We start from the raw sequence: 11960 nt of genomic DNA on the forward strand, positions 1-11960 counted from the left end.
ATACTTCACCTGGCCTTCATGAATGTTGTAGAGAGGCTTGTTTTTATTAAAGCTGAATCTGGTTTAGGTTTAAATAAAATACTTATTGAAGCCAGGTGGTGCACACCTTTAATCCCAGCCCTCAGGAGACAGAGGCAGGTGGATCTCTGTGTGAGTTCAAGGCCAGCCTGGGCTCCATAGCAATTTCCAGGACAGCTTGGGCTACATAGAGAGACCCTGTCTCAAAAAAAAGCAAGCACACAACAACCAAAACAGAACAGAAAACCATCAGAGTCTCTAAGGCAGGCTAACTTCAAATTCCCTATGTAACGGAGAATGATTTTGAATTTAGGATTTTCCTGCTTCCACCTCTGGGTGTTGGGATTACAAGTATGCCCCACCACGCCCGGTTTAGCAGACGCTGAGAATGCTAGGCGAGCACTCGTCCAGCTGAGCTCCATCCGCAGCTCCGAATAAATTCTTCAAGCTGTTGACAGTGTCTGAGCCAGATGTGAAGCATACCTGTAATCAATCCTGGCCTATGGGAGGCGGGGCCGAGGACATCAGGAGTTTGGGGCCAGCCTCAGCTACACGGCTCCATGCTGTCCTGTAAAATAACAAAAGCAGAGGTTAGAGAGATGTCTCAACGGTTAAAAACACGGGCAGCTCTTGTAGAAATCAGTTCCCAGCACCTACATACGGGGTCAGAACTGATGTGTAAATCCAGTCCTGGGGATCCGACTCCCTCCTCCCGTCTCCCCAGGCACCAGGCAGACACGAGGACAAAGCACCCATACGCATAAGATACAAATACACTTTAAAAGAAATGATATAAGAAATGCAGAAGATCGGTAACTTGGGCCTGGTTTCATGTTTTATGTTTATTGGATGTTACTGTGAGGTAGGGTCTCATGTAAGCCAGGCCGGCCTCAGAACTTTTACTATGAAGGTAAACAGCGGTAAGGATGGCGAGGGTGTGCCGCCACACCCAGATCTTACCGTTGTTGTTTGTTTATTGGTACTGTTTGATGTGTGTGGATGTTTGGTCTGTATCCATGCAAGTGAAGCAGGTGTCTACCTGAAGCAGGTGTCTGCCTGACGGCCACCTCGGATGGCATTGGATGCCCTGGAACTAGAGTTACAGATGGTTGTGAGCTGCCACATGGGTGCTGGGAATGGGACTCAGGTCCTCAGCAAAGACAGGCATTGCCCTTAACAAACCACTGAGCCATCTCTCTGGTCCCCTTCCCTCCGTCCCTTTTGTTTGGTTTTTCGAGACAGGGTTTCTCTGTGTAGTTTTGGTGCCTGTCCTGGATCTCGCTCTGTAGCCCAGGCTGGCCTCGAACTCACAGAGATCCGCCTGGCTCTGCCTCCAAGTTGCTGGGATTAAAGGCGTGGGCCACCGCCGCCAGCACTAGTTCAAGAAATAAAATTGGTTCCAATTAATTTCTGAAATGGGAACCCCTAACACTCCATCCCTTCTCTTACGGGTATATCGAGTCAGCAGCTTAAACGCTGTGGACTGTTTGTAATAAGCAGGACCTACAGGGCACAGGGAATTAAGACATAGTAAAGTAAAGGTCCATTGAGTGTGGACCTTGGTCCATGTGATAGTGGGGTGCAGACGAGGCCTTAGAGCACACATTCTCTCCTCCTACACGGGGTGACATCTACTCCAACAACTTGGGCTGTAAGTATCGTGTTGCTAGGGAGGCCGTGATGGAGGGGCAGTGCAGGGTTCTGGAACCCCAGGAAGGCCGTGCAGTGTGGCCAGGTGTGTGGGATTAAAGTGTACCGTGACTTGGGGCCGCCTGCAGGGGATGACCGCGGTGCCTCTGATTGTGGTCACTGTTCCCTCCTCTCCCATCCTAGGCCTCGCTGACGCCCGTGAAGTCCGGTGAGCACAAGGATGAGGACAGGCCAAAGCCTAAAGACCGAATCGCCTCGTGTCTGCTGGAGTCGTGGGGCAAGGGCGAGGGCCTGGGTTACGAGGGCCTGGGCCTTGGCATTGGACTGCGAGGCGCCATCCGCCTGCCCTCCTTCAAGGTCAAGAGGAAGGAGCCGCCAGACACAGCCTCCTCTGGTGACCAGAAGCGGCTGCGGCCCTCCACGTCGGTGGACGAGGATGATGAAGGTTTGCGCTCCCGGCTGCTGGCCGACTGTCCGTCCCTCTTCTTCTGCCCGTCTCCCCGTCTCAGCTCTGACTCCTGCTGTTCCCACAGAGTCGGAACGGGAGCGTGACCGGGACATGACCGATGCCCCCTGCGAACTCGCCAAGCGGGACCCCAAAAGCGTGGGCGTGCGGCGCCGGCCAGCGCGGCCCCTGGAGCTGGACAGTGGTGGGGAAGAGGATGAGAAGGAGTCCTTGTCCGTGTCCTCCTCTTCCTCAGCGTCCTCATCCTCGGGATCTTCCTCCACCTCACCCTCATCCTCAGCCTCAGACAAGGAGGAAGAGGAGCAAGAAAGCACTGAGGAGGAAGAAGAGGAAGCAGAGGAGGAGGAAGAGGAGGAAGAAGGCCCCAGGAGCCATGTTTCCTCACCTTCATCCTCGTCCACCTCTGATAAGGTTTGGATCAGGGAGATTCCTGGGTGCTGCTGGGTGGGGAGACACGGACCTTCAGCTCACCTGTGTCCCTCTGACCCTGTACCCTTTGACCCCGTGCCCCAGGATGATGATGACAGTGACGACCAGATTGATTCTGATAACGATGACCAAGACATAGCCCTGTCAGAGGCGAGTGAGAAGGACAGTGGAGACTCTGAGGAAGGTAAGCAGGGAGGTGGGCAGCCTGGCCCTGCCCCAAGCCCATCCTCCAAGGGTAGAGATGGAGTTATCAGTTATTGATACTCTGGGACCAATAGTAGGGTTTTTTGTTTGTTTGTTTGTTTTTCGAGAGAGGGTTTCTCTGTGTAGTTTTGGTGCCTGTCCTGGATCTCGCTCTGTAGACCAGGCTGGCCTCGAACTCACAGAGATCCGCCTGGCTCTGCCTTCCCAGTGCTGGGATTAAAGCTGTACGCCACCGTCCCCCAGCAATATTAGTGCTTCTGAGAAGTGTATTCATTAAAGCACATACCTCATGTGTTAGGATCCCAGCTACTTCGAATGGCAGAATGGACAAGTCCATAGACCCAGAACATAGATCAGAGGGTTCTTAAGGCTGGGGGGGGGGGGGGTTAGGAAGAAAGTGGGTGCTTCCGAAGCAGGTGGCAATGGAAGCCCTTGGGAACTAAGTGGAGGTGGTGGTCATCACACTGGGAACGAACATACTGAGCGGTGCTGGGATTGTTCGCTTCAAAAGGAAGAGTGTTACGTTCATTTCACTGTGCTCTTTATATATTGAGGACTGGTTCCTCCCCTTCAGTGCCTGAGGGCTGTGTTCAGGAGGCATCCTGTTCAAGGTCTTCCGGGGAAATACCTGGCACGGGGCAGGGAGGGGCACCACGGGGGCCGTGAAATAACCCTCCCAACCTGTGTCCTTCACCCAGAGGAGACAGAGAGCATCGCCACCTCAAAGGCCGTAGCCGAGTCGTCATCCAGTGAAAGTTCCGAGTCTTCCGAGTATGAATCCAGTTCGGAGTCATCCTCGTCCTCGTCTTCATCCTCAGAGGATGAAGAGGACATGGCCGAACCTGGGGAGGAAGAGGAGGAGGAGGAGGAAAAAGAGACCGCAATGGCCACAGCGATGGTAGTGGCAATGGCCGATGAGAACATGCCTCCGGCAGGTGGCCAGGACTTTGAGCAAGAGAGGGCAGAAGTGCCTCTGGGCCCAGGAGCCCCCATGGGGGAGTCCTTGGGCACAGAAGAGGAAGTGGACATTGAGGCTGCGGACGAAGTCCCCGAGATGCAGACTCCCATGCTGGAGGAGCCTCCCTTGCCTGTGGGTACTCAGGAGCTGGAAGGGAGCAAAGAGCCCCGAGAAGAGCCAGTCCCAGACACACAAGAGGACATGTTGCTGTCTCCAGAGCTCCCTGCCAGGGAGTCAGAGGCCCAGCTCCCATCACCTCCTGAACACGGTCCAGGTAACCCTGCAGCCTCCCGGGTGGGGGTTGGGCGGGGCGTGGGGCAGAACGCTGGGTAGTGTCTTCGCCAACGGAACCAGCCCAGGTTCTCTGGAAGGGCCTCAGCAGACGCCCCTGGGTCACTGCTGGGCTCACTATTCAATAACAGGATTCCCACCGGGCCAGCACTTAGGAGGCTGAGGCAGGTGGATCTCTGTGAGTTCTAGGACAGCCAGAACTACATAGTGAGACCCTGTCTTAAACACCCCACCCCCCTGCCAAAAAAAAACACAACCCTTCCCCAAGGGTTATTCCTCAGTCCGTGTGTCCCTGAGGTGCCCCCATACACATGCTCAGTGGAAACCCGTGGTCGATTTAGTGGCAGGTGAGTGGGGGGGCAGCCTGTGGGTGCCAGGTCAGGTGAGGAGACGATGGGTTCTGCACCCTCCACCACCTTGAGAGAGTGGCGCAAAGCATGTGAAAAGCTCATTGCTGGGGTCTTGGTGTGGGCATGCCGGGCAGTGGCAGAGATGGTCTCTCTGACACAGTGTTGCTACTGAGCTCCTGGGACTCGGTACTCTTACTTAATTATAACTCGTTTTAACGTCTCAGAATATTTAACCTAGCCGCACCTGGTTAGTATGTCCCCTTTGGAAATCCAGGAGAGGAAATTGTTGCCATTGTTTTAATGTATCTCATTTTACTGAGTCCAGACCACAGGTCTGTGAACAGTACCTCAGTATGAAGGTTCTTTTGGTGCCCGGTACTGTCTTAGGCATTGCCAATACAGCAGCCGTAGATCAGATGGGTGAAGATGTCTGTCCTCTTGAAGCACGTATTTGAGGTCAGAGTGACAGGTTGCAACATGTGCACTAGAAAAATGCACAAGAGAGGAAAGATAATAAATGCTAGGGGAATATAAAGACCGGCCAGTACGGCGAAGATGAGCCTTGAGTGTTACTCCACCATGGAGCGGGTTTTCTTGGGCCGTAGGAACAAGGAAGTGTCTTGTTTTCTGCAGGACGGGGGGCAGGGGGGGGGGGCGGGAAGCTAAGCTGTTCCTCCTGACACTTAGGAAGCCCCTACTGGGTGCCTGACCCTGGGCTGGTTTCCGAGATGCCTTGCGTGGTTTAATTGAGTAGTGTCCGTAGGTTACGCGCAGAGCAGGACAATAAGAATATAAGGCTTGGAGAGATGCTCGAATCAAGTAACAATGCCCTGGTTTTTGCCTACCTCTCTGCAGAGGAAGACCTGGAAGTGGAGCCCGAGCCTCCTCCCATGCTCTCCTTGCCCCTGCAGCCGCCGTTGCCGCCCCCTCGGTTGCTCCGGCCCCCCAGCCCACCACCTGAGCCCGAAACCCCAGAGCCCCCCAAGCCTCCCATCCCCCTGGAGCCTCCCCCCGAGGACCAGCCTCCGCGTACCCCAGGTCTCTGTGGCACCCTGGCCAAGTCACAGAGCACAGAGACGGTGCCCGCCACCCCAGGCGGGGAGCCCCCACTGTCGGGGGGCAGCAGCGGCCTGTCCCTGAGCTCCCCCCAGGTGCCTGGCAGCCCCTTCTCCTATCCGTCCCCGTCCCCGGGCTTGAGCAGTGGGGGCCTCCCGCGGACACCTGGCCGGGACTTCACCTTCACGCCCACGTTCCCTGAGCCCAGCGGACCCTTGCTGCTCCCCGTCTGTCCCCTGCCAGCCGGGCGACGCGATGAGCGCTCGGGCCCCCTGGCCTCCCCGGTGCTCCTGGAGACCGGCCTGCCTCTCCCACTTTCCCTGCCTCTGCCCTTGCCTCTGACGCTGCCCGTCCCGGTCCCCGTCCCCGTCCCCGTCCTAAGGGCCCAGCCTCGGCCCCCGACCCAGCTGCCTCCCCTGCTCCCTGCTTCCCTAGCTCCGTGCCCGCCCCCCATGAAGAGGAAGCCAGGCCGGCCCCGGCGATCCCCGCCATCTATCCTGTCCCTGGATGGACCTCTGGTCCGGCCACCACCAGGGCCCGCCCTCGGGAGGGACCTTCTGCTCCTGTCGGGCCAGCCCCAGGCCCCCATCTTCCCCGGCGCACATGACCCTCGGGCGGTGACTTTGGACTTCCGGAACGCAGGGATCCCAGCGCCCCCGCCGCCCCTCCCGCCCCAGCCCCCGCCGCCGCCGCCCCCGCCCCCCGTGGAGCCCACCAAACTGCCCTTCAAGGAGCTGGACAACCAGTGGCCCTCCGAGGCCATCCCCCCGGGACCTCGCCGCGATGAAGTCACCGAGGAGTACATGGACCTGGCCAAGGTGCGCGGGCCCTGGCGGCGGCCACCCAAGAAGCGCCACGAGGACCTGGTGGCCCCCTCGGCGGCCTCCCCGGAGCCCTCGCCGCCCCAGCCGCTCTTCCGGCCCCGCTCCGAGTTTGAGGAGATGACCATCCTGTATGACATCTGGAACGGTGGCATCGACGAGGAGGACATCCGCTTCCTGTGCGTCACCTACGAGCGCCTGTTGCAGCAGGACAACGGCATGGACTGGCTGAATGACACCCTCTGGGTCTACCATCCCTATATCCTGCCAGACGTGGGGTCCACAACCCTCGGAAGCAGGAGCCCCTCCGGGCATATCGCCCTGTCTGTAGCAGTCACGGTACCAGGGAGGCAATAGTACAGTCATTGTCGCCTATCCGGTGGCGGTCACGCCCGGCCTGTCGCACTCCCAGAGGCAGCAGAGCTGAGTCTCGGGTCCAAACGTAGGTTGAGGATTGTAGACCTGGGTAACAGTAGAGGAGACCGGCCTGGGCTCCCTCAGCCTTTCGCTGCCTGGCTTGCACTGAATCCCAAGCGGCCCAGTGAGTAGTCCCATCTTTCCCGGGAAGAAACTGAGGCTCAGAGAGGCTCAGTGACCTGCCCAGAGTCACACAGCTAGCAAGCGGCGGCGCTGAGGTTTGAAGGCAAAGCTGGCTCTGGAAGCCTGCTCTTTGCTGTGAGGGCTGTCCTGAAGCCAGTTTGTCCCCATGCCGCTGTAAGAACGGACCTGTCGTGATCCCCGTTCTCTGCACCGATTTGATCATTTGCTGGCTCAGGAACTCTGCTCGAGTTCTCTGAATGTATTTAACTATCCATAGATGCCTCCTTACCCCGATTTTCAGGTGCGAAACGGGCAGCAGGTAGTAATAAACATGCCCAGCGGAGCTAGCAGAGGTGGTATGGAAGCGGGTGGTGGACCTGGGCATCGTTGTCCCAAGAGGTGGGTCTGAGGCTGGGGAGGCCAGACAGAGGGACCAGGAGGGAGGACCTCTGAGAATGTCCTTGTGGCCCTTGACCCACACCCACCCACCAGCCTCTCGTCAGCAAAGAAGAAGAAACGGGATGATGGCATCCGCGAGCACGTGACAGGCTGCGCCCGAAGCGAGGGCTTCTACACCATCGACAAGAAAGACAAGCTGAGATACCTCAACAGCAGCCGTGCGAGCACCGACGAGCCCCCCATGGATACCCAGGTACCGTGAGGAGGGCCTGGATGAGCCTGGGCTCAGCGTCACGAAAGGAGCATTCCCAGGGGAGGGTCCGGGCAGGGGCTCCGACAGCAGCATCCTTCATGCCACAGTTGGGCTGTGGGAGGTAAAAGGCAGGGCTGGGGAGGTAGAGGCTCATCAGTTCTAGGGTACAGTCTGGTCACATAGGTAGACTCTGTCTCAGAATTCAAAACAAAGCAAACAAATACTGCTTTTTATTCTGTGGATCGTGGAGAGCCCCAGATGGGTTTAACCTTGGACATAAATGCATTCCCAGAAAGTTCCTTTTTTTTCCCCCTTTTTTTATTCAGTATATACCTATTGAGCACCTCTTATGTCCTAGTCACTGCTGAGAAGCAGCATCAGTGAACAGAACAAAGTTTTGTTTTGTTTTTTTCCCTCATGGTGTGGGATGAACATTCACATGAACAAAAATAATCATGAGCAAATGCCATGGGTAAGAGGGAGGCTGGCAAGTCCGAGGGCCGGAGAAGGTCATGTTGGATCTGAGGGAGGAGGAGGAGGAAGCCACCTACAATGTCGGGAGAGTCCACTGAGAACAGAAAAGGGTTTCCATCAGTCAGGGAGGGGCTCAGCCGTGAGAGAAAGAAAAAGCATTTCCAGATGCCGATAGGAGCCTCGAGGCAGTGGTGGCGCCATACCTTGGATCCCAGCACTCTGAGGCAGAGGCAGGAGGATCTGAGGCAGAGGCTAGCCTGGTCTACACAGAGCGAGTTCCAGGTCAGCCAGGGCTGCAGAGAGAAACCCTGTCTCGGAACACCATTGACGAGATGGGAAGTTGGAGTCCGTCCCTTCTGATCTGTCATTGACGAGATGGGAAGTTGGAGTCCGTCCCTTTCTGATCTGTCACCCCATCCTGTCAGCAGGGTATGAGCATCCCGGCCCAGCCCCACGCCTCCACCCGGGCAGGCTCAGAGCGGCGATCTGAGCAACGGCGGCTGCTGTCCTCCTTCACTGGCAGCTGTGACAGCGACCTGCTCAAGTTCAACCAGCTCAAGGTGAGGCTAGACCTTCCTCTGGGGCCCGCCGAGTCAGCCGTGGGGGTCCGGAGGCGCACTCACCCAACCCCTGTCCTTCCCTCCCCCAGTTTCGGAAGAAAAAGCTCAAATTCTGTAAGAGCCACATTCACGACTGGGGCCTGTTTGCTATGGAGCCCATTGCTGCTGATGAGATGGTCATCGAATATGTGGGCCAGAACATCCGCCAAGTAGGTGCCGCCCCGGGGGACTGGCGAGGGGTGGCGGGGGCGCAGAGCCGGCCCAGTCTCACGGTTTGTTTGTTTGTTTGTTTCTTTGTTTGTTTGTTTGTTTGTTTGTTTTGCGGCCAGGTGATTGCGGACATGAGGGAGAAACGGTATGAAGACGAAGGCATCGGAAGCAGCTACATGTTCAGGGTCGACCACGACACCATCATCGACGCCACCAAGTGCGGCAACTTTGCACGCTTCATAAACCACAGCTGCAATGTGAGTGTCCGGTGAGGGGCCGAGAGGACCCCACCTCTGTACAGGGGACCCAGGCTCCTAGGCACGACAGTCGTGATGTTCAGCCTCCTTTCCAGGCCCCAACTGGCCAAAGGTGACAGGGAGGGAGGGGATAAGAAGCCTGGACAAGGAGCTTTGGTCCTGACCTCAGTTGTTGCTTCTATACAATGGGTGCAATGGGAATTCTAGAGTCATAATGAAAGACTGAAAGTGCGTGAGAGGCGGGCTGAGGGCCAGGTGTGGTGGCTCACACCTTTAATTAAAACCCAGCACTCGGGAAGCCGAGGCAGGTGAGCTTCCGTGAGTTAGAGGCCAGCCTGGTCTAGGAAGTGAGTTCTGTGAATTCTGGGCCCGCCAGGACTACACAAGTGGGACCCGATCTCGTTAGTTGGTAAATTGGTTGCCTTGCAAGCACAGAGACCGGAGTTCATTCCCCAGAACCTACGTAAAAAGGTTTGGTGTAATCCCAGTGCTGGGGAGGTGGAGACAGAATTTCTGGAATTCACTGGTCAGCCGGCGTAGCTAATTGGGTGAGCTCCAGACTAGTGAGTGGGAGACTACTTAGGCTGCCCAGGTGAGCAAGGACGGGTTAACCGTGCCTGGTGGCTGAGAACCGATTGTAAGTCCTCTGCAGGGGTGTCGTAAGTGTTGGTAACCACCGGGCCAGCCCTCTAGCCCCTCACCATTTTAATTTAGTATCAGGCATGGGAGGCGCTAACGGGAGAGCTGAGCCTGGAGCAGGTGACCAGAGTCAGGCTCAGTTGGGTTTGGGTCGTTGCGTGGTGAGGACTGGGTAGGGTCCTGGTCCCTGGCTCACCACATCATTGCCTCCCCCCCCCTGCAGCCCAACTGCTACGCCAAGGTGATCACGGTGGAGTCACAGAAGAAGATCGTCATCTACTCCAAGCAGCACATCAACGTCAACGAGGAGATCACGTACGACTACAAGTTCCCTATTGAGGACGTCAAGATCCCCTGCCTCTGTGGCTCCGAGAACTGCCGGGGGACCCTCAACTAGTCCCCAGGTGCCAAAGGCCAAGGATGTCAGCTGTAGCCCGGGAGGACCCTCGCCCTGGGCCAGGCTCCACCTCCCACCCATTTCAGGTGCTCTCCCTTCCCCCTCCAGCAGCCACGCTAGGGCCTGGCGCCCCCCTCTCCCTCTACCCCCCAACACTACCCCAGGACCCTCCTGCAGCCCCAGCCCCGCAGCGGGAAAGGGCTTCTCTGTCTCACCCGTGTCTTTCCGTTGTAAAGATGCTCTTTGCAGGCTTTCTATCCTCCTCTGTATCTAGCTTCCCATCCACCCCCCATCCTCCTCGTCTTCTCTCTCTCTTCTCGCTGTCTTCGGCCTCTTTCCAGTGAATGCTGCTCTGTTGCGATGGCCTCTCTTTACTTTTTCTTCCTTGTCCTAAGAAGAGACATTTTAACCGTTGACAATGTGAAGGCAGAATCAGAGGAGGAACCCCGTGGGGGCCCGGAGGCCGGCCTCAGTGAAACTGTGTGTGGGCCCAGGGTCCAGGCTGACTCCGGCCCAGGTGCTGCAGGAGAAGGGGGGGACTCCAGCGGCGTCCACCTCAAGAACACTACATACCCCAGAGGCCCCCCCTCTCTGCCTGCGGATGCAGTGAGCAGACCCCCCCACAGTTTCTCCTGGCCTGTCCCCCCGGTCTGTCCCTTCCCCTGTGGTTGAGGGTGGCCTTTCCCTGAGGTAGACCCTGGGGGGGGGGGAGCCAAGCTGGTCCCAGACAGGCACTTCCTTTCTGGGTGTTCCCAGCTGCCCCACCCGCCCCCAAGTCCTTGGGTTCAATGTTTACTTTCTCATTCGGATGCCAGCAACGATGGACCCTCCCGGGGGATCCCCAGTGTGGTGGGGGGGCCCCGGGTAGGGTGCCTCTACTCCCTGCTGCCTCTACTCTGTCTGGGTGTAGGGGGTGCCAGGGCCCTGGGGTGGGGGGGCCCCAGCCCTGCCATTACGGGTTGTCCGACCGTTCGCACGTGACATTTTTTGTTGTTGATAAGCTTTGCCCCTGTCCCCACCACACCCATGTCACCCTGCTGGCGGCCCCCACCTGGGAGGCCAGAGCGTATTTATTTCCATAGTGAGCAGTTTTTTCTTTCTTTCTTTCTTTCTTTTTTTTCTTTCCTTCCAGAGAAAGGAAAATAGTCTTGGAAATGATTTTAAACCTCAAATCTAAGTCTTAGAAGACAGCTCCTGCCCCTCCCCCCCCAGCCTCCATCCCCACCCTTTTCAGGATTAATTTCCATGAATTTGTTTGTTTGCTTGTGTATAAAATCAAAACGAAGGGAAGAAAAGAATTTTTTTCTTTGGGCGTTCAGAACCGATCCCTGTAGATAGACTGCCATAACGGACTTTTTCTCGGGAACTCTGTTTCTTGTAGAAACGCGGGAAGACTTTTTTTTTTCCTTATTTCTTTGTACTTCCAAAAAAAAAAAAAAAACAAACCAACCAACCACCACCACCAACAACAACAACAACAAAAGTGACACACACATACAGCAAGTCCCTGTCCCCCGTCCCCCCCCCCCAGAAAGCAGAGCAGGCATGTAAATACTTCTGGACCGTGACTGTTGTGACCCGGAGTCCTCACCGAGGTGGAGGGGCTCCAGGTGGGGCCGACCCCACCCGTGGACCAGGGCGGAGTCTCTGGTATCTCAGCTTGTGTCAAGCTTATATGTAAATTCTGTACAAAGAATTGTTACTTCTCTCTCTCTCTCTCTCTCTCTCTCTCTCTCTCTCTCTCTCTCTCTCTCTGTCGTTGGTGGTTTTGTTGTGGATTTTTTTTTTTTTTTTTTTTTTTTTTTTGCCCTTTTTGAATCCTCCACAGGCCCTCTGTGTTTGAGACTGTGCCCACAGGTCTGAAGGTCAGGAAGATCAGTGGCATTAAAGACACAGGGAGGGGGGGTAACCTGGGCACGGCGTCGACTTCTCTTCCATTTACAGTTTTCTGCATAACTGTGCAGATGAGAAAAAAAAAATATTTATTT

At 56.4% G+C, this 11960-nt stretch overlaps 1 protein-coding gene across 1 annotated transcript in view; it reads left to right on the forward strand.

The window, feature by feature from the left end:
• Positions 1-11413, forward strand: part of Setd1b (SET domain containing 1B, histone lysine methyltransferase) — a 23523-nt gene extending 12110 nt beyond the window's left edge. Inside the window, 10 exon segments of the mRNA XM_028885854.2 lie at positions 1852-2113; positions 2202-2545; positions 2648-2747; positions 3466-3999; positions 5222-6502; positions 7269-7435; positions 8338-8469; positions 8559-8678; positions 8799-8936; positions 9799-11413. Of these exon segments, the coding sequence (XP_028741687.1) occupies positions 1852-2113; positions 2202-2545; positions 2648-2747; positions 3466-3999; positions 5222-6502; positions 7269-7435; positions 8338-8469; positions 8559-8678; positions 8799-8936; positions 9799-9972 (3252 nt within the window). The 3' untranslated portion in view covers positions 9973-11413.
• The last annotated feature ends 547 nt before the right edge of the window (positions 11414-11960 follow it).

Source organism: Peromyscus leucopus, chromosome 23 (genome assembly GCF_004664715.2).
Source record: "Peromyscus leucopus breed LL Stock chromosome 23, UCI_PerLeu_2.1, whole genome shotgun sequence".
Classification (NCBI taxonomy): domain Eukaryota; kingdom Metazoa; phylum Chordata; class Mammalia; order Rodentia; family Cricetidae; genus Peromyscus; species Peromyscus leucopus.